This window comes from Hipposideros armiger, unplaced genomic scaffold, assembly GCF_001890085.2.
Source record: "Hipposideros armiger isolate ML-2016 unplaced genomic scaffold, ASM189008v1 scaffold_1349, whole genome shotgun sequence".
In the NCBI taxonomy this organism is placed as follows: Eukaryota; Metazoa; Chordata; class Mammalia; order Chiroptera; family Hipposideridae; genus Hipposideros; species Hipposideros armiger.
In genome coordinates, this window is record NW_017732699.1 from 53,642 (window position 1) to 72,705 (window position 19,064).

The 19,064-nt window shown below is 48.2% G+C and overlaps 1 protein-coding gene across 5 annotated transcripts in view; it reads left to right on the forward strand.

Annotated features, from left to right (window-relative positions):
* EPN2 (epsin 2) overlaps positions 1-19,064 on the forward strand; it is a 90,344-nt gene that overhangs the window by 49,186 nt on the left and 22,094 nt on the right. For 3 of the 5 annotated variants that reach the window (XM_019633596.1, XM_019633595.1, XM_019633598.1), the window contains 3 exons: positions 10,859-10,971; positions 15,030-15,122; positions 16,144-16,318. In XM_019633596.1, coding sequence (XP_019489141.1) covers positions 10,859-10,971; positions 15,030-15,122; positions 16,144-16,318 — 381 coding nt within the window. Of the gene's footprint in view, positions 1-9,492; positions 9,548-10,858; positions 10,972-15,029; positions 15,123-16,143; positions 16,319-19,064 lie in introns of those variants that run through there. The other 2 variants (XM_019633599.1, XM_019633597.1) reach the window with 2 other exon arrangements.

The following is a 19,064-nucleotide window of genomic DNA, read 5'->3' on the forward strand; positions in this document are numbered from 1 at the left end:
ATATTCCCCATACTGTACTTCACATCCCTGTGACTATATTGCGGCTACTAATTTGTACTTTCTAATCCCTTCACCGGCTTCCTCATCCTACCCTCTAGCAACCATCAGTTTTTTTGTCCGTATACCTCTGAGTCTATTTCTATTTTGTTTGTTCGTTTATTCTGTTCACAGAGTACTTTTCACTACCTGAAATTATCAGCTACTTTATTTTCTGTCTCACTGCACTAAAACCCACTGAAAGAGCTGGGGCCTTGTTTGTGCTCAGTGCCTGACCCAGGAGAGGTGTTCAGCAAACACTGAATGAATGAATAAATGAATGAATAAGGCTAAACAAGCCTTATTGGAGGGGTATTTTTGTGTTATGTGTTTACCTCTGTCGGTGTCTGCCCAGGCATGAGCATTAGTCTTTGGAAAATACATTCTGTGGGCTTTTCCATCAGTATACAAACATTTTACATATCTGTGTGGTTTCTTGCTGCTTTAAAGTTGAGTTTAGCAACAGTATGATTCATTGTTGCCAGTTATTGTTTAGTAATAAAATGCTGTTCCTCATTTGCCAGCTTCTTTTCCTCTTTTCCCTAAGTCACCGCTCTCAAGCTGGCTGCCCAGGAGCTTTTAAATGTCTCAAAGCCTGGGCCACAAGCCTAACCAGTCATTTCGGAATCTCTGGAATAGACCCAGGCATCACAGTGGGTTAAAGCTTCAGGCGATTGCAGCTGAGCAGCTCTGCCCCATTGGTTGGTTCAGTGTCAGGTTTTGTTCATTTGAAGTCTTCTCCCTCCCCTCTCCTTTCAACTGATGACCAGTAGCGGTGCCCTTTGAGAAAGCTGTGGTCAGCAGGCGATACTCCGACTTTCAGCACCTTGAAATTGATGCTGCCAATTGAATTAGTTTCCTCCTGCTGACTGCTAGTGGAAAGCTTAGTCCAGAAGAAGTAACATCCTTCAGACGAGTTCACGGTGGTTCACTTCTCCATTTCTAACTGATAAGTGTGGTATGGATGTAAAATAAGAAACTGTGCTAGTTTTTTCATTATAAAAGTAATACATGTCCATTCACAATAGTGTATAAAATGCAAAAGAAGAAGAAAGAAATATCTCATAACCTTATTACACAAAGACAACTGTTGTTCACATATTGGTGTATTTCCTTCTGGACCTTTTTTTTAAAGCATTTTTTTTTCAGGGTTGCAGTTACATTTGTAAATGCAACTTTGCATCCCTGCTTTTGTCTCAACATTGTAACAAAAGCATTTTCTCACTTCTGCACAATCTTGCAAACTTTTTAACAGCTGTACTGAACATTCCACTGGATGATGGATGGTCCCTAACTCATCCTTGCCTGATGTTGGACAGTCAGCCTCTTCTCATGCTCATACCAAACAGCCCATGTTCAGTGTCAGGGTCCCAGCTGCCTGGATTGTGAGTATGGGTGATCTGGAGCTCCCATTGTGAGGTTTTGTCGTGGCCACCTATCTGTGGGCAAAGACAGCAGGTTCTTAATCTGGAGAGGAATTGAAGGCCAGGCCAAGACCCATGGCCCCCAGAGGCAGCTGTACCGACAGACCTGGACCACAGGTCTGACTAGCGTTCTATGAAAACAGAACCAAGCGAATGTCTTAATTTACTCAGATACTAGAACAGTGTCATAAGTGTCGTTCTTAACCACACGGCATTTTCAGAGCACGCTTTTCAAAGTGTTAGCTTGTTCATTTGCTCATGTTGTAAGTCAGCGTGTACCAGGGCTGGCGCTGAGAGGTGAGGGCTCACAGTCGTCTGCTCAGGCCTTGCCCTGGGTGGGCTTCCAGCTCAGGAAAGGCAGACACTTGGATATTCTGCCAAGTGCATGGAGTGCCTAGGAAGGGGCTGGGCAGGCGGGCCAGAGCCTCCGTGACCATGGAGCTGCTCTGACCTGCACACTGTGGGACAGGAGGGTCAAGTGGAGGCGGACTTGGTGCCGTGGCTGCAGAGGTTCTCCTTTAGCTGACTACTGGATTCCCACGAGAAGTTCTACAATTATGCAGTCTGATTTTGTTTACCTAACTTTCTAGGTGCATTTTCGATGCTGTTTCACAGTTAAACTTTATTTGGAAGGTTAAACCCTGGGTAGGTTACTAACTTCTGCAAGTTTAAGTCTTTATCTAAAATGGAGGTAAGGGTAGTACTCCCTCCTGGGCTATGGTGTAAATCACATATGCTAATGTATGCACTGCACATGCTGCCTCACACAGAGGGATGCTCCATAAACGGACAGTCATTGCCATTGGCTGATCAAGTTGCTTTCAGGTTCCCACCCCTGTAACTAATCCTGTGCTAAAGTTCTGTGTGCAGAAAGCTTGCTTTCCTAAGGATTCTTTAGGTTGCGTCTTCAGTGTAGAATTCCCAGGAGTGAGATGAATGGGAAAAGTGTATGAATATCATCTGTTTCTTGAAATGTGGCAAATGCTTTCCAAACAGATGGTGCCCATTTGCAGTGCCCCCAGCCGTGGTTGACAGTGCTCAGCAGATAGCCCTGAGCACACAATGGGAACTGTGATGATTTTTTAAAAGGCCATTACTAATTTAATAGATGGAAATTGCTATCAGAACACTCATTTTAAAGGTGAGTTTCCTGTTTATAAGTATTACTGTAAAAAACCCCGCTATCTGCATTTAACTTCTTTAAGCCTTGATTGAATTTAAAGAGAGATGGTTAGTCTTTGTTGAAGCTGGTGCCTTGTGCTGTGCCTGCTCACAGGTTTGGCTGTCAGTGTTTGGAGCTGCCTTCTCCCTCCCTTGACCTTGGCCTGAGAGCTGTGGGTGGCTCCCAGCTATGAGGACCCCTCACCCCAGTGTTCCACCCAAAGAGCAGCTGGCACAGTGGATGAAGCGACAGGAACCATGGGGACCCCTGGGAAAACAGCAACGAGAAAAAGCTGCTTGATATATCGGACAAGCCCTCCTTCCCCACCGCACAAGCTGGTCATCTTGTAATGGAGACAGCTTCATCTGTACCCAGAGAGAATAGCACGATCTTGTTCTTTTATTTCAGGTAGAGGATGGGCTTTGAATCATGCAGACAAATGAAAGGACTACTTTTTGTCTCCAGCCCCACACGTGGCAGAAGCAGGGACACTGCCATTCTGATTCTCCTTCCTTCTTCTTCCCTGGTTTCAGCCTCCGTGTCAGTAAACTGAGGTGGCAGCACCAATATCTCAGGGTGGTGGTGACAAGCGTGTGAGGTGTGCCCTTGAAAATTGCAGCCATTGTTCTCACTGGAAACCAAACTTAAAAATGAACCAACAGGTGTTTGAACTCCTGCTCTGTGCCTGGAACAAAGGTGGCCCCCGCCTGTGTAGAGATTTTTGTCCAGGCTGGGGAAATGGCCAGGCTGCAAACAGGTCCACAGTATAGGATCCTTAAGTACCGATTGTGAGGGGTGCAGACGGGGCCCCAAGGGGCCCACATAGCAGGTGCCCACTGTGTGCTCGCTGAGCACCTAGCTTCTTGGTGCCTAGGGGTGGGAGTGGGGGTAGGGTGTCTGTCTGTGGTGAATGAAGCCAGTGAGAACCCCTGCCCCTTGGTCCTGATGGCAGGGTTGGAGAAGACGCGTTAGAGAAGGCAGCGTTGGGGCTGCCATGAATGAGGACACGTGTTTCTTTCCCATTTGAGGAATGGAGGGAGAATGCACAGTCCAAAGGCCAGAAGGGGCTGGAGGATTCCAGGAACTGAGTAGAGGCTGGTGAGGCAGGTGCCCGGGGGAGGATGGGCTCGTGAGCGGGCCGGGCCAGGTGATATGGCTTGGGGAGCCATGGCCGGGGGTGTGTGTGGGGTGGGGTGGGGGTGTTTCATTCCCTGTGGGTGAGGATGCCCACTTTGCTGTGTGCAGGCCATGGTGGGAGGGCACCTAGCTGTTCACTGGGCAGGGCTTCCTAGGGCTGCTGCAACAAAGTGCCGCACACCTGATGGTTCAAACAACAGAAGGGATTGTGTCACTGCTGGAGGCTAGAAGCCCAGTGTCAGGGTGTCACAGGGCCATGCCCCCTCTGAGACCTGCAGGGGAGAATCCCTCCTTGCCTTGCTCCAGCTTCCAGCGGGATCCAGCAGTGCCTGGCGTCCCTCGCTGGCAGTTGTGTCTCTCCAGTCCCTGCCCCCATCACCACATGCATTCTTCCCTGTGTGTCTGCCTCTGTGTCTCTTCTCTTGAAAGGATACCAGTCATATTGGAGTAGGATTCATGCTGCTTCTGTCTGACCCCATCTTTACTAATTTCATCTGCAACAACCCTGCTTCCAAATAAGGTCACATTTCAAGGTACTGGGGGTCAGGACTTCAACATGTCTTTTTGGGGGGACCCAATTCTGCCACAGCCCCTGGTCAGAAGAAAGCACTGAGCACCCAAGTGCTGAGCCTACTACACCTTGCGGCAGCATCACACACTGCCCTCTGTTCGTGGGGGAAAGGTGAGATTGTACTGCTGCGGGTCAGCATGAGGCAGGCCTTGGGCCAGATGGTCCAGGAACACTTCCAGGTATAATAACAGAGCCTCAGTTAACGCAGACCCTGACCACTTCTCACCGCCTTCAAAACTCCCATCCTGGCCCGAGCTCCCACCGTGGCTCCCTGGACCGGCCAGATTGCATCACTGCTCTGCTTAGACCTCCCCGCAGCTCCTCCACCCCTCCCTCAAGGGCCCCTGGAACTGCTGTGGCCCTTCCATTGTACCTGTTGGGCACCTCCTACCTATGCCAGCCTTGGAGCTCTCCACCCCATGAGCGAAGCTCCCACCTGCTCTCTGGCTGCCCACTCCTTGGCCTCTGCTCCAGTATCTCTTATCAGAAAGGCTTTCTCTGACCTCCGAACATATAGAGCAAGCTCCCTCTGCCCTAGCACCTCCCCTCCTCTGCATTGTCGCTCCTTACTGGAACATAAGCTGCAGGAAAACAAGGACTTGCCTCAGGCATACACAAGTGCAAGGCATGCTTGTGTGAGTGTCAAGGATTGAGGGTCCCTGAGCTCTTTAGGGTGCTGGGAACAAGCCTGAGATTTGGCTGTAAGACTTGGCTTTGAGTTCTACCTGCTGTGAATCAGGTACTTAACCTCACGGGGTCCTCATGACCTCTTCTATGAAAAGGGCTGATAGTAAGAGCAAGACCCCCAGAGTCAGACTGCCTCTCACCGGCTAGGTGACCTTGGGCAAGTCCCCTCATCTCTAATCCCTCAGCCATGGTCTGTAAGGTGTGTGTGTGTGGGGGGGGGCAGTGCCCCACCTAGACTGAGGGTTCACTGAGACACTAGTAAGTGTTGTACAAGTGTCCTGTGCCAGGCACTGGGCTAAGTGCTTTTCACATATTAACTCATTTAATCCTCAGAGTCATCCTAAGAGGCAGGTAGGTGCTCCTGCAGATGATGAAACTGAGGCACAGAGAATTACCTGCCTGGCCCAAGGTCTTGTGATGAGAGGTGGCAGAACACATCTGAGCCCAGGTATTCAGACTTGCCCTCCATGCTGGGCTGCCTTTCTTATGCCAAACACACTCAGCCTAGGTCATGTGCGGGGGCGGGCGCGCACACACACACACACACCCCAAGGAATGGATGTGGTTCCCTGTGGATAAATGCCTCAAAAGTGCACCCACTCATCTATACATGAAGTAGGAAGTACAAGAAAATGTCAACAGCTATTTCCTCTTAGGAGAGGAGTGGCCCTCACTTCCTTTTATGCTGAAGTATTTAAAAATAAGTTACAGGCACCATCACATTCTACACATCAGCACTTCAGTATGTATCTTGTCCTGAAGAGTGAGTGACAAAGCCTTTAGCATGCCTAACAGAATCAGTCTTACCACCATCATCTAATACCCAGTCCATGTTCAGTTTTGCCAGTTGTCCTGACAGTCTTTCACCTGATCTGTCCAAATGGAGACCACCCTGGACCACGTGTTGCATGTGGTTGGCCTGTCCCTGTACTCTTATTGCAGTGAATTCCTCTTCTTGTGACCCTAATACACACAAGACCGGGCCAGTTGTCCTACAGCGTCCATGGGTCTGGGCTTCTGTGTGCATACCTCGTGCAGTGTTTAGCTCAGTCCTCACCCTGTGCTTCTGTGAACTGAATCAGATCTAGAATCTGGATTGGAATCAAGTCAGAGGTGTTGTCAGGACCATCATGGGTGGTGGGGTGATGTCCCGTAACAACCAGGTTGGCCGTAGCACCAGGTGCCTGTGGTTTGTCACTCTCTTGTGAAGTCACTCCCTCACCCCGCCTGCGCCTGCAGCCTGACAGTAATCTGGCTGTGATGGTATGGTACACTTCTCATCTTGTACATTTTTGGCTTTTTCACCATATATTTATATCTTTTTTCTCTTTTAATTTTACCTGGGGTAACCTGAGCGTATTTTCTCATCATTTGCCTCATTCAACGAAAAGCAGTCTTTCCTGCTCCTCCCTATGAACTTGTAAGGTGAGGACCCTGGAAAGTCTCCCATAGGGAATGAATTTGGAAGCCTCAGCTGGGTGGGAGTGTCCACAGTGGCCAAGGAGACTGACTCAGGAAATGGCCCATGGAACCACAGGAAGATGTCACCACATTGAGGAAGACCCAGTAAGCATTTTGCTGTAGTTGAGTAATGAGGAAGGAACTTAGCTGGTCCAGGGAACTGGTCATCGGAGGCAGTCGCTGGCCCTGGGCTTCGTGTGGGCTCCCAGCCCCTCTCGCAAAGGACCATAGCAGCAGAAAGAGGAGGGTGGAGACCATGGCCTGGCTGGGGCCATAGTCCTGTCTCCATGACGGCCTGGTTCACTGTAGGCCACCCATTTATGGTTTCTACTGCGTGAGATGGAAAGAGCTCTGGCCCCCAGGGGTTCTGGTGGTCACGGGATGGGGCCTAGAGCAGTGACCTGGGGCAAGGCACATTCTCTGGGGAGAGCAGCTGTGTCTTAGGCCCTTCTGGCCCTCCCAAAAGCCCCATTGGGCTCCATTTCACAGCTGTGGAAACAGGAACCCAGAGAGGTCAGGCCATTTGCATATGGTCTCACTGCTAGTGAATGATGGCAACAGGGTTTGAACTCTGTTATGCTTGTCAGCTGATGGGAACAGGGTTATTGGAAGTGGCAGCAGTGCTTGAACTGAGATGGGGTCTTCTCGGGCCCCAAAGGCCTGGCAACCTTGCATTCTTGCCAAGATGTCAGATGTGCCTGTGTGCCCAACATCCGCTGGGGACACACGGAGATGAGACCTTCACCCTGCATGAGGCCCCCGTACCAGAGAGCTTTACCAGAAGTCATGCCAGTCACCTCACTGAGCTGTTTGCTGGTAAATCATGCCCCTCAGTGTCTTTTCCCTTTTAATCAGCATATGTGATTGCAGAAGCTGCTTAAGTACTTTCTAGGAAAATTGAGAAGAAGCAATTTCCTGTTTTTCTGTTACCTTGACTGCTTTGCTGTCTTCTTCCAGAATTACCCCAAATCGGCCAGCGGAAGCAACTTTGTCAGGCCGTCTTTCAGACTTTGTTGTGGGAGCACAGTTGGGAAAGGGACTTTGTGCAACACAGAGTGTAGGTATGCAGGCTCAGTTCAGTTAGCCCCTCGAGCAGGTGGAGTACAGCGAACACGGCAGGTCCATCTGCCTGTGTTTTGAGGAAATGTGGGGCTTTTACAGGTTCTCTGTTCAGCCTCTTCCCTTAGGCCTTCTCAGGAGGGCAGCGGACTGGAGAGGATAACAGTGAGGCCACAGCAAGCGAAGACTTTGAGCTCTTCCAGGTGGCATCATATGCAAAAGGGTATCTTAGTGGTAGGAGGGTGATGATGCACTTAATGTTCCTTTAGTGATTAGCTTACGCCAACAGTTCCTGTTCTTCCCTCCAGAGGGTAGTGGGGTACGAAAGCAGCTGACCGACCCAAGAGCCGGCAGTCTCTAGGGCGCTTGCTTTTTCCACAGGTGCCTTCTGAGCCTCAGCTCTTCAGAGCAGGGCCAGGGCCACGCTCAGGTGGTCAGAAGGGTTGATTCATGCCCAGCTCACAACCACGGCTGTGTTCACTATCATGTGCACCGGCACAAAAGGCCCTTTGTGGGGCCGAGATACTGTCCCTAAGGCCAAAGCATCTCTGCTGGAATCCTCCCTCACAGCTAAGACCTCTGTGCAGCTCAGCTGATACTCAGGGCTGGTGGCTGTGAATTCTGCCATCTGTGGAACTGAGAGCTGTACTGTACCTCCGTTGATAAAAACCACAGCATTTAGGGGAATACCCTTTGTGTTTAAGTTCCACATTGATGTGGTAAGTTATTTCCGTATATGCTGGCTATGCCTCATTCTAACATCATTGGTTATGGTAGATATAAACATGGACATTTGCATATGAAGCCAGTGTGGCCTTGCAGATGTGCTGAGAGGCTCGGAGGACAAGGGCGGTCTCATTCCCTAGAGGCTCCCTGTGCAGAGCCCTGCCCCATTCATCCCGGCCCTGTTTGAATCAGGCCTTGTGGTGGTGCAGCCAAGTAGCAGCCTTCCCTGCCAAGCTGGGGCTCAGTTTTCAGAGCACTTTTTGTGGTGTGGGGTAAGATACAAGGTCTTCTCCTTTATTCACTCATGATTTCCATTTGGTGGTAAATGAAGGATGTCAGATGTGCTGTGCTTGTTATAAACGGAGGGTTTTATAAAGCCAGCCTCAGAGATTCTGTATCAGAAAAGAGGCTGGGAATGGGCGGTCTGAGTGGTCTGGACCAAGAGCCAAGTTCAGTTGAGGAGAGTCCCCCAGAACAGCCCCCCAGAACCGTTCCCCAGAACCATCTCCCACAAGCATCCCCAGAACCACCCTGCTTTCTTTGTTTCCACCAATCTGGATGGTGATGTCTTTGCTTCTAGAGCACAAAAAGCCCAAACCTAAGTACTGTGGTGGACATAGGTGATGTTTGAGACAAAACTAACAAAAAAAATGTATGCTTGTTTTGGTATATTACTAAGAAATCAAATGATTAAGATGGATTTGAGGACATTTTGTTACCATCTAGCTTTATTTCTAAAGAAATGCTTTGGAAAATATAATTGTAGTGATGTACTAGGCTGGGATTTGACTTGATTTTGTTAGAAAAATATGTTTGTGTTTCTTATAACAGCAGCATTTTTGCTGTTTCGTGTAGCTTTGAGTTGAGATGAGGCAATTGGCTGCTGGCTTTTTTTTTTTATGATTCTTTGGTTGAAAATAAATCATAGCAAACACACTGTGTTTCATATCACTGAATTGTTCCAAATGAAATCTTGCTACTATAAGTGTTTTGTGTTTTTTAAAACTTGTGGAACAAAGCAATGCCATTTACAGCCTCCTGCCCTGCGCTGCCCCAGCCCTCTGCCCAGAGCAGCCCCTTGGCAGCCTTACCTGTTTCTGTGGGTTACCTCCATGACTCTTAACTGTATATAGCCCTCTTGTCCTATTTTGTTCACTGCAGCCAGAGCCCAGCCATCTAGAAACCTCATCTGTCAGGAATAACTCCCCACCTTTTCCTTTCTCCCAAAGAGGCAGATCCTAAGAAGCGAGTTCAGATTGGAGATTGAGGCAGAGCAGGATTTTGGTGAGTCCTGATGGTTGGCTTTAGAATGGATGTAGTGAAAAAAGGAAGTGAACTAAATACATAATTAGAGCATTTTCAAACAACTACCCATCAGCCATGAAATCGAATTCTCCATCTGTCTGTCCATCTGTGCATATATGTATCCATCCATCCATTCAACAGCTGCTCTGTCAATCTTTGGGGGGTGGGTATAATGGTGAGGAGACAGGCCTGGGCCTTCCCCAAGGAGCATACCTACCGAATTGCAGCCAGGGGTGAGTGCTGTGAGAGAAGAAGAATGTGGACCCAGCAGGGAGGGCATCCTGGAGACCTGGAGTGGGGAAACTGAGCTCTGAAGGCAGAGGAGGAGTTGGGCGGCTGAGGGAACAGCGTGCACAAAGGCCCAGAGGGAGGACCATGTGCGGAGTCATCTGTGACGTGGGTCCACCCCTCTTTCAGATGGCAGACCTCACTTGGAGAATTTCAGAGACACTCTGGACCCTCTCCTGGGGCACGGGCAGAAGCGGCACACACTTAGGCAGAAGCTCCCAAAATCTTACGCCTAATTCCTGGAGGCACCAGGCTCCCTGGGGCACAAACATCCTGGTGGCCTGTGCGCCCCAGCATTTTCATGTGGGGAGGCCCAGCTTGGCTTACAGAGCAATTGTAATCACTCCTTCCTTTCTTTGGACTCTGTTACATCAGCTAGGAATTCACATCTCATCCCTTCAATAAAAGCTTTTTCCAGGAGCCGTGTACAAGGGTTTAAACAAGCTAACTACTTACAGCAAAAAATGTCTGCATGTGTGGTTTTTTAATTTCCAGGTCAATACACAGTTTTACTTAAAAAATAAAACCTTTCAGGGCTCTTCAGAAATGTTTGGGCTTCACTTTCCATGATACCTATCACCATAAGATACAAAGTGAGGCTCTTAAATACTGGGGGCATCTCGAGTGGAGTTCTTGGTCACAGGTACCCTCCTCTTCTCTGAATGATGCTCTTTGATCCAGCTTTTCAAGAACTATACTCTGAGTGTTTTAAACAATGAGCTCCTTTCTTTGAAGCAGTGCAGTTCTGCAGTGAAGACTGTTCTAATCCCCGTGAGGCCTGACCCCTGGGTGTCTACCCTAAGGCATCTTTTCTAGGTCGGTGCCATGTGGCAGTTAGGAAAGCACATTTGACATTTCTTGATTTGAATGTTGAAATATTTGCAAATCTTTCAATCCCCTATTGTTGGGCTATTGTCAGACCTTGTGGGTGTGAGATGGGGGTGGGGTGTGATTTGACTGGGTAACTCCTTTGCACATGGTGACTTTGCCTCCCCTCTACAGCCACTTCCCCTCGGGTGTCCTCGGAGCTGGAGCAGGCCCGGCCCCAGACTAGCGGAGAAGAGGAGCTACAGCTGCAGCTGGCACTTGCCATGAGCAGAGAAGTGGCTGAGCAGGTCAGTGCCCACGTGGGTCTGCCACTGAGCGACTGCCCTGTGTGGGGGTGCAGACAGGGCACGGATCACAGGGGGCACACACGTGTGCTCTTTCCTGCATGTTTTGGATGTGACTCGTGTTGCCACAAGTGTGTTCGTGTCACCTACTGTCCCCAGTCAGGGAGGGGTCCTATGCAAAGTTACATTTAGAAAAGGTTTTCAGGGAAGTCATTGCCAAAGGACAAACCAGTCAAAAGTGCTTCCCAGAAATACTTTTGCAGACATGGCCAAACCTCATGAACGAGTAGAGTGTCCACAGCCTCCTCGATGCACTGTGGGCCACAGTCAGGCTTCGCCCTGGGAAGTTTGGTAAGATGAATCAACAGGAAAAAAAAAGAGATAGCAGGAAATGCTCCAGGAAATGAGTGCTTATATTTATGAGGTGTGATCATAAAATAGTGAATGTTTAAATTTAAAAAAGTTTATTACAGTAAAAGACATATTGCCATCAATCTCCCTCAAAATACTCCCCCTTGCTTAGAACACACCTATCCCATTATTCTTGCCACTTTCTGAAGCAGTTCTGGAGTCCTCTTTCGTGAGTGTCTTTACTTGTGCTGTCATGGCTGCCTTGATGTCCTGAATCAATTCAAAACATTTACCTTTCTTGTTCATTTTGACTTCAGGGAAGAGCCAGAAGTTGCATGGTGCCAGATCTGGTGAATAAGGTAGATGAGGACAGTCTGTAATGCTTTTATTTGACAGAAATTGCCATACCAGAAGCGGTGTGTGACACGGAGCCTTTCCACTGTGATCACAAAATGCAGTGAATGCTGCTGCTGAGTGCCATTCAATGGAAAGGCAGGGATCTTCAACACGGGAAGGGGCACCTCGAACCTTAGTTAACAGTATGTGACAAGTTTCAGCTTGTTTGGTGCAGTCAGTTGGGAGTGAGCTACGATTGAGAGAAGGTGTGTTTTAAAGTGTGCTGTACATCATCATCATGACAACATTCCGTGTCATATATGGTTTCTGGTACAGCAGTCTGTCAAATAAAAGCATTACGGTGTGTTCTCATCTACCTTATTCACCAGATCTGGCACCATGTGACTTCTGGCTCTTCCCCAAAGTCAAAATGAATAAGAAAGGTAAACATTTTGAATTGATTCAGAACATCAAGGCAGCCACGACAGCACAAGTAAAGACACTCACGAAAGTGGACTTCCAAAACTGCTTCAGGAAGTGGCAAGAATGTTGGGATAAATGTGTTCGAAGCGAGGGGGGAATATTTTGAGGGAGGGGATTAATAGTAATGTGTCTTTTACTGTAATATATATATATATTTTTATTTAAACATTCACTGTATTGTTTGATCACACCTTGTAGATGATGGAAGTGTGTGTAGTTTTAATTTTTTTTCAGTTTCCGTTTTTCTTTAATAAACATGAATTTCTTCAAAATGGAGAAGGAGGGAAAGGAGTGATTGAAATGACCTTTCAAAGTTATCAACCCTTTAGTTTCAGTTATTAGGTCTGTCTCCGCTGACCTTTGGTTTAAAAGGGTAGATGGAGTCAAGTGTAGCATGGGGCCCCCTCTCACTTAGAAGTGGTGTCCAGAGACAAATATTAGAGATAGTTCAATGGAAGTACAGATGGATGGTCTGAGCCCATTTTTATTAATAACATATCTATGATTTATTATATTGATAATAAATAAAATATAATTAATATATTTAATCATATTAAAAAGCTAGGATGACCCAGTTTTTTGCATATGGTAGCTTTGCCTTAAATAAATGTAAATTAAATATAATTAATTATTTCTGTTAGGTAATGGCAACGAAAAATATTCAGCCTAAGAGAAAATTTAATAAGAGTTTACCTAAGCCAAACTGACGACAATTGCTGGGAAGCAAAGTCTCAATAGATTGAGAAAATGCTCCAGAAAATGGCTGTTTTGCAACTTATTTTATACATTAGAATCAAAGGAGGAAGGTTACATGAAATCCATTGGTTGTAGATTAAGGGGGTGGGAGAAAGCATGGTGGAGAAGTCTCTTTGATAAAAAGTAAAATGAAGAGACACACACTTCTTTTACATTGTTTAGTACAGGATAGTTAATAGCATTTTACAGCACATAGAGATGTTATTTGGGGAACAAGGTAACAGTGAGGGATTTTGTAGATTCCTGCTCTGGTATGGTGGGTTGTGCAATTGGGGGCTCTGGAAAAGGAGATTACTATATTTCCCCATGTATAAGATGCACCCTTTTTCAAAAAACTGGGGCCTAAAAACTGGATGCATCTTATACAGTGGTTGTAGATTTTTTTTTTACTTGCATTTCCTGCCTTTTTCACGCTTGTTTTTGCGCTCGTTGTTGTAGATTTTTTTACTTGCATTTCCCACTTTTTCGTGCTTATTGTCTTTGCTCATTGTTTCGCACTTGTTACCAGTATATTACAGTAGGTTACATTTTGTCACGTTCTGCCCAGAAATGGCTCAGAAAAGATTTTCATACAGTGCTGAATTCAAGTTAAAAGCGATCCAGTTTGTAAAAGCGAATGGAAATCGTGCTTTGGAACATAAGTTTGGTCCTCCTGCAACTGAGAAAACAATCCGAGACGGGCTACGGGAAGAAGAAACCCTACTGAAAACGCCACAGCAGAAGAAGGCCATGGAGAGGCAAGTCAGCAAAATGGCCAGATTTAAAGAGAGAATTGAAGATATGGATTAAAGAGCAAAGGGCAATTGGGTGATTCATCATCAGACATAGAAGAGGACAAGCTAATGGTTGGGAGTTTTGACAGTGATGAGGAGTTGTATGAATTTTATGATGAAAAAAACTTGAGTTCGGGCCGGCCAAGTGGCGCATTGGTTAAGAACTGGCTTGGGAGGCCAGAGGGCCCCGGTTCAGATCCCACATATGAGGGCCAGTGACACTGCCCTCTACAGCTAAGATGCTGAACAACAGCTCAACCTGGAGCTGGGCTGCCATGAGTCACCGGCAGTGGCGTAGGCTGCAGCCCCTGTGGCAGTGGGTTGCCATGGGCTACGGTGTGTAGCCAGCAGCCAGCGTGAGCGGCCAGCAGCCGCTATTAGCAGCCGTCCAGAAGCTGGCGACTGATCTGCCTTGCCTGGGAAGAGCGCAATGATGGTGCCAACTTGGGCCAGTGAAGCAACGTCCTCCACAACTAGACTGAAGAATAAAAGGACAGCATCTTGTCTGTTCCCCTGCCCGCAATTCCCCAGCGCTGTTCCCATCCCCCAATTCCTCAATAAAAATCTTGAAAACAAAAAAAAAAACTTGAGTTCAATAACTTTATGTAATACTACATTTTTTGTTTTTTTTAAATTTCGGGCCCCCAAATTAAAGGTGCGTCTTATACATGGGCGTGTCTTATACATGGGGAAATACGGTACTCTGATATTGTAAGAGTATGTTGTCTTAGATGCAAAAAGCCGACAGGCAGGCTTAAAAAAGATTGAGCTTTGTCAAGGAAGCTATAGGCCAAGGATGTGACTTCCCGCCATGGTCCACCTTTGTTAGGAATTTTTATGTTCACACCATTCTCTGTGGTTATTTTCAATCTCCTGAGCTTGTCAGGTTTAACATGTGGTGCCTTTTCCATCCACAAAGTCATAGAAATAAATATACAGTCATTTTCTGGAAGTGTACACAGTGGGAGGTGGGATATGTGATTTTCATACTCTTTCGAGTTCCTTTCTGGGTTGTTGGATTTGTGATTTTATAAAGAGACATATTGCTTCTATAAATGGAATTATACAGCCATTTTCCTTTTGAGAAGAAACATTTTAGAATAAGTATTTCCTTTCCTCAGTTTGGTGGTGCTTGTGCCCATCTCCCTGGTTGGACTCCAAGCAGGTGGGACCACAGGAGGTGGAGAGGGCGGAGCAGGGAGTCCGGGAGAGGGACTTGGTCTCACAGGTAGTTTCCGAATCCGCCTTTGAAATAACTCATAATACAAGCTTACACTTCTTGCTTCAGGCCGGGATTGTTTGGTTCTGTATAGTGATGTCACTACAATTGCCATCAGCTTCAAGTCCCATTGTCCTCCACAGGAAGAGCGCCTCAGGCGGGGCGATGACCTCAGACTACAGATGGCCTTAGAAGAAAGCCGAAGAGACACAGTTAAAGTTCCAAAAAAGAAAGAGGTGAGTGCTTTGCTGGGAAGGTAAGTATTTGAGGCTGTCCCACAGTTGTTGCTCAAGTGTCCCAAACCCAGCCTACACTGTGCATGTGACATGTGTGGGAGCTCTTATACATGCTGGTTTCTTTCTTCCTTCAACAAATAACCCTGGGGCCCGTGATAAGCAAGAGTGAGGTGAGGATGGAACTGAAAACACAGGCACCTCGGCCATCATTGGCCTCTCCTGAGACCACCCTGAGAGAAGATAGGCATGGGTGAGAGGCCTGAGTGCCTGGGTTCCCATGTCCCCCGCTGAGCAGTACATCAGTTCCCTCCATAAAACGAACAGATAGGAGAGCCCACCTCCTGTGGTTATGGCAGCTGTCCCATCAGCTGAGTGTCATGTGCTCTGGAACAGTTCCCTGGCTCAGGGCCAGCCCTCACTGTGCCGGTCTGCCTCACCGTCATTACAACCCTATGCCAGGCTTGCTGCTTGCGACTTCAAGGCCACCGGGACCTGGCTCTGCTCCTGACAAGATCGTTATCCAGTCAGGAGACAGGTTCCCCTCACCCAGTGGCCTTCTGTGTTACAGTGCCCTGAGGCGTTCCTGAAGGCAGCCATGGGAGTGAGAGGGTGAGGCAGCCCCAGGAGAAGAGGGTGTGGGGGACAGCATCTAGGGACAGCATTAGGGGGGGGGGGGGGAGGGTCAGGGCAAAGCCTGGCATTCCTGGAAAGCCCTGCAGACTGTTTGAAAGTGGGCAATGCATTTGGCACATATGCCCTGCCGGCCATGGGTCTGTGAGTTTTCTGTCTGGGAACTTTGAATTGTAAATAGCTTGCTGTGGCTCTGGTGACATGGGAAGGCAGTGGGGGGCATGGACAGGGTGGGGGGGTGTGGAGCAGCTTACTTTCCAAGGTTCTCTCGGCCCCTCCCACAGGGCCTCGACTCTAGTAGGAGGCACGGGCGATTGTTAATGGCTAACACAGGGATACTTGCTGTTACTGTAGCAAAGTAAAACCTGTCCCCTTCTCTTTGTCTCAAAAGCCTGTCTCCCACCCACAGCAGACCACTCTATTGGACTTAATGGATGCCCTCCCTGGCTCAGGCCTTGCTGCCCAAAAAGCAGAGCCTTGGGGCCCTGCAGCCTCAGCTAACCAGACCAACCCCTGGGGCAGGCAGGGAGCCCCCGCCGGCACTTCGGACCCCTGGCCATCGTTTGGTAAAGTTCCCGCTCGTTTGTCTCCCATGCCTGCTTGTTCAATGGGTGAGGGGCAGCAGGGCAGAACCTCTTGCTCTCTGTCACCTGGCAGAGGAGGGAGTCAATCAGCCTTCTGTGGTCCCGACTGGAACGTCCACCAGGCCACTGCCTACCTCCTGTGGACTGTGGTCCAGCGCTCCCTTTCCTTCTGTTTTGAATGGTTTTCTGCTTTGGTAGAGGGAAAGTTGACTTCCTCTCTGCTTCCCATGCGCATCAGAAATGGCTTGTCCCTCCTCTGGGTCACCTGTCAACTCTCTCAGTCTCAGAATGGCACCTAGCACCCAGGTTAAGAAACTAGGATAACCACATGAAACTTAAGTCAAGCTGCTCTAATTAGCTGGGAATTATGATGTACCTAATATGACTACTAATGAAAAAAGGGGATCCACTTGCTGTAATTCTTCTTTCTTGTTATTTAAAGCAATAGTAAATCAGTTTACTAGGCTAAATGAATATTTTAAAGTTCTGTTTAATGCCAAAAGTGAAAGAATTTATGATAAGAGATTGAAACATGAATGTGACCTGATTGGTTTAGTCTGGGTGGAGATCTTGGGCACATGGGTTTCCAGATTGCTGGACATGGGGCTTGGCCTACAGGCTTTGTGATGGCTTCCTGCCCACCCTGCACTCTGGGAGGCCCCTCTGGGTACTCTGAACCCTGCCGGCCATGGGTCTGTGAGTTTAATGTCTGGGAACTTTGAATTGTATATTTTATGGCAACTTGCCTGTATCTCTTGGGGTCTCTGTTTCCCCAACTGGAATCGTCTTTTGTATTCAGCTCGGTTCCCTGGATGTTCGCTGAAGTGTACTAAATGCCAGGCTCTGTCCTGCCATGCAGGGACCCAGACACGAACAGGTAATGGTCCTGCACTCAAGGTCCTGGGCAGGTGTAGGCAAGATAGGAACAGCTGTGCAGGGGCAGCTTGTGTGGGCTGGGCCTCCGTGGTGGTTCTTTGAGAGCACTCTGGGGCAGGGTGTAGCTCAGGAGTCCAGCGGGTGTGAGCAGGCATCGTGTAGGAATCTTCAAAGAATAGTAGGAGTGGCCAGGCTAGGAAGAGGCAAGGGTGTACCCAGCAGTAGGCACCACTTGGGAGAGGCCTGAGGACATGCTGTGGTGCAGCAGGTACAGGGACAGGAACCTGCCCGGTGTGATTTGGGCAGCAGGGGAGTGGGGTGGGGGTGAGAAGGACAAGGTGGTGGGATTGGGGTGCGGAGAGGAGATGTCCTGGCAGCCTTCCCCTTGGACTTGTCCAGGGAGCAGTGTTGGCCCCAGATATCCTTTGGCCATGCTGTTGGCCTCAGGGACCTGGGCAGAGCCCCACATCTCCTTTGGCAGGAGCCTTCTGGGCCCTTGGTGAAGCCAAGTGGTTCACAGTTCTCACTCACTGAGGGCCAGCACCAGCGCTGCCAGGAGCTTGGGGCACTTGGTCCGCGGCCTATGTGCTGTGCCTCCAGGGAGCCTGCGTTATAAAGTCTTGCTGAGTACAGGCGGGGACAGAGAAGGCAAGTCCACTGGAAATGCCAGCATGGCACTGCCGAGGGGATAGCGGGCCGTTCCAGACAGTGTTTTAGACTTTCTTTTTAAATCTGGAAACGGTCCTTCTATAAAGGGAAGGCCACCTTAAGTTATGGATAGAATGTCCTTCTGGAACCATCGGTCCCTTTCAAAATTGTAATTGATCATTAAACCGATGGGTAGTTTTCTCAGTGCCCAGAAAAGAATGTGGTCACTCTGGGAGCCAGATGAGTTTAAAGATGATTGAAATATGCTGAGTCAGCTGTTGATTCTGGGGAGGGGCTTTGAGGACCAGGGTGGTAGGAGGCAGACAGACTTTTCCCTCTCCCCTTTTTTACTGCTTGTATTACCTGGGTGGGAGAGGTAAATAAACACTTCTTAAGTGAACAAGTTTCCTTTGTCTGGAGGATAAGGCTGTGCCCTGGAACTGAGTCTGTTGAGTGACATGACTCTCCCAGGGAGCTGGGGAGTCCCCTGCTGGTGGGGTTCTCACACACCTGTAGGCGTCATAGACCAGGAGCTGGCCAGAGGTGGGCGCAATTAGGGAAGGCAGCTGGTGTCCAGAGGCAGATGGGCATCACATGGGAGGGCTGCCCATGTGTCTCTACTCTTCCAGTCGCATCCCATAAAAATCACCATTTTAACAATTCTAAGATGCTAGCTCAGTGGTTCTTAGCCCTTCCTGCTGCTGTGCTGTCGTCAGTGCTGATTACAGGAAGTTTGCACCCCCCTGTTCCCAATAAACAGTTACTCCCTGCTGCTGCTCCCCCAGCCCCTGGCAACCACAGTCTGTTTTCTGTCTCTGGACTTGCCTGTTCTGGACATTTCATATATGTAATGGAATCATGCAACATGTGGCCTTCGAGACTGGTTTCTTTCACTTAGCTTGTTTTCAAAGTTCATCTACATAGTAGCTTATATCCCTGCTTCATTCCTTTTTATGGTTGAATAATATTCCATTTTATAGATAACACCACATTTTGTTTTATCCATTTAGCATTTGATGGACATTTGGGTTATTTCCACTTCAGGGCTATTATGAATCCAATTTTTTTTTTTTTAAGATTTTATTGGGGAGTTGGGGGAGGGGAACAGCACTAGGGAATCGGGGGAAGGGGAACAGACAAGTTGCTGTCCTTTTGTTCTTCAGTCTAGTTGTGGAGGACATTGCTTCACTGGCCCATGTTGGTA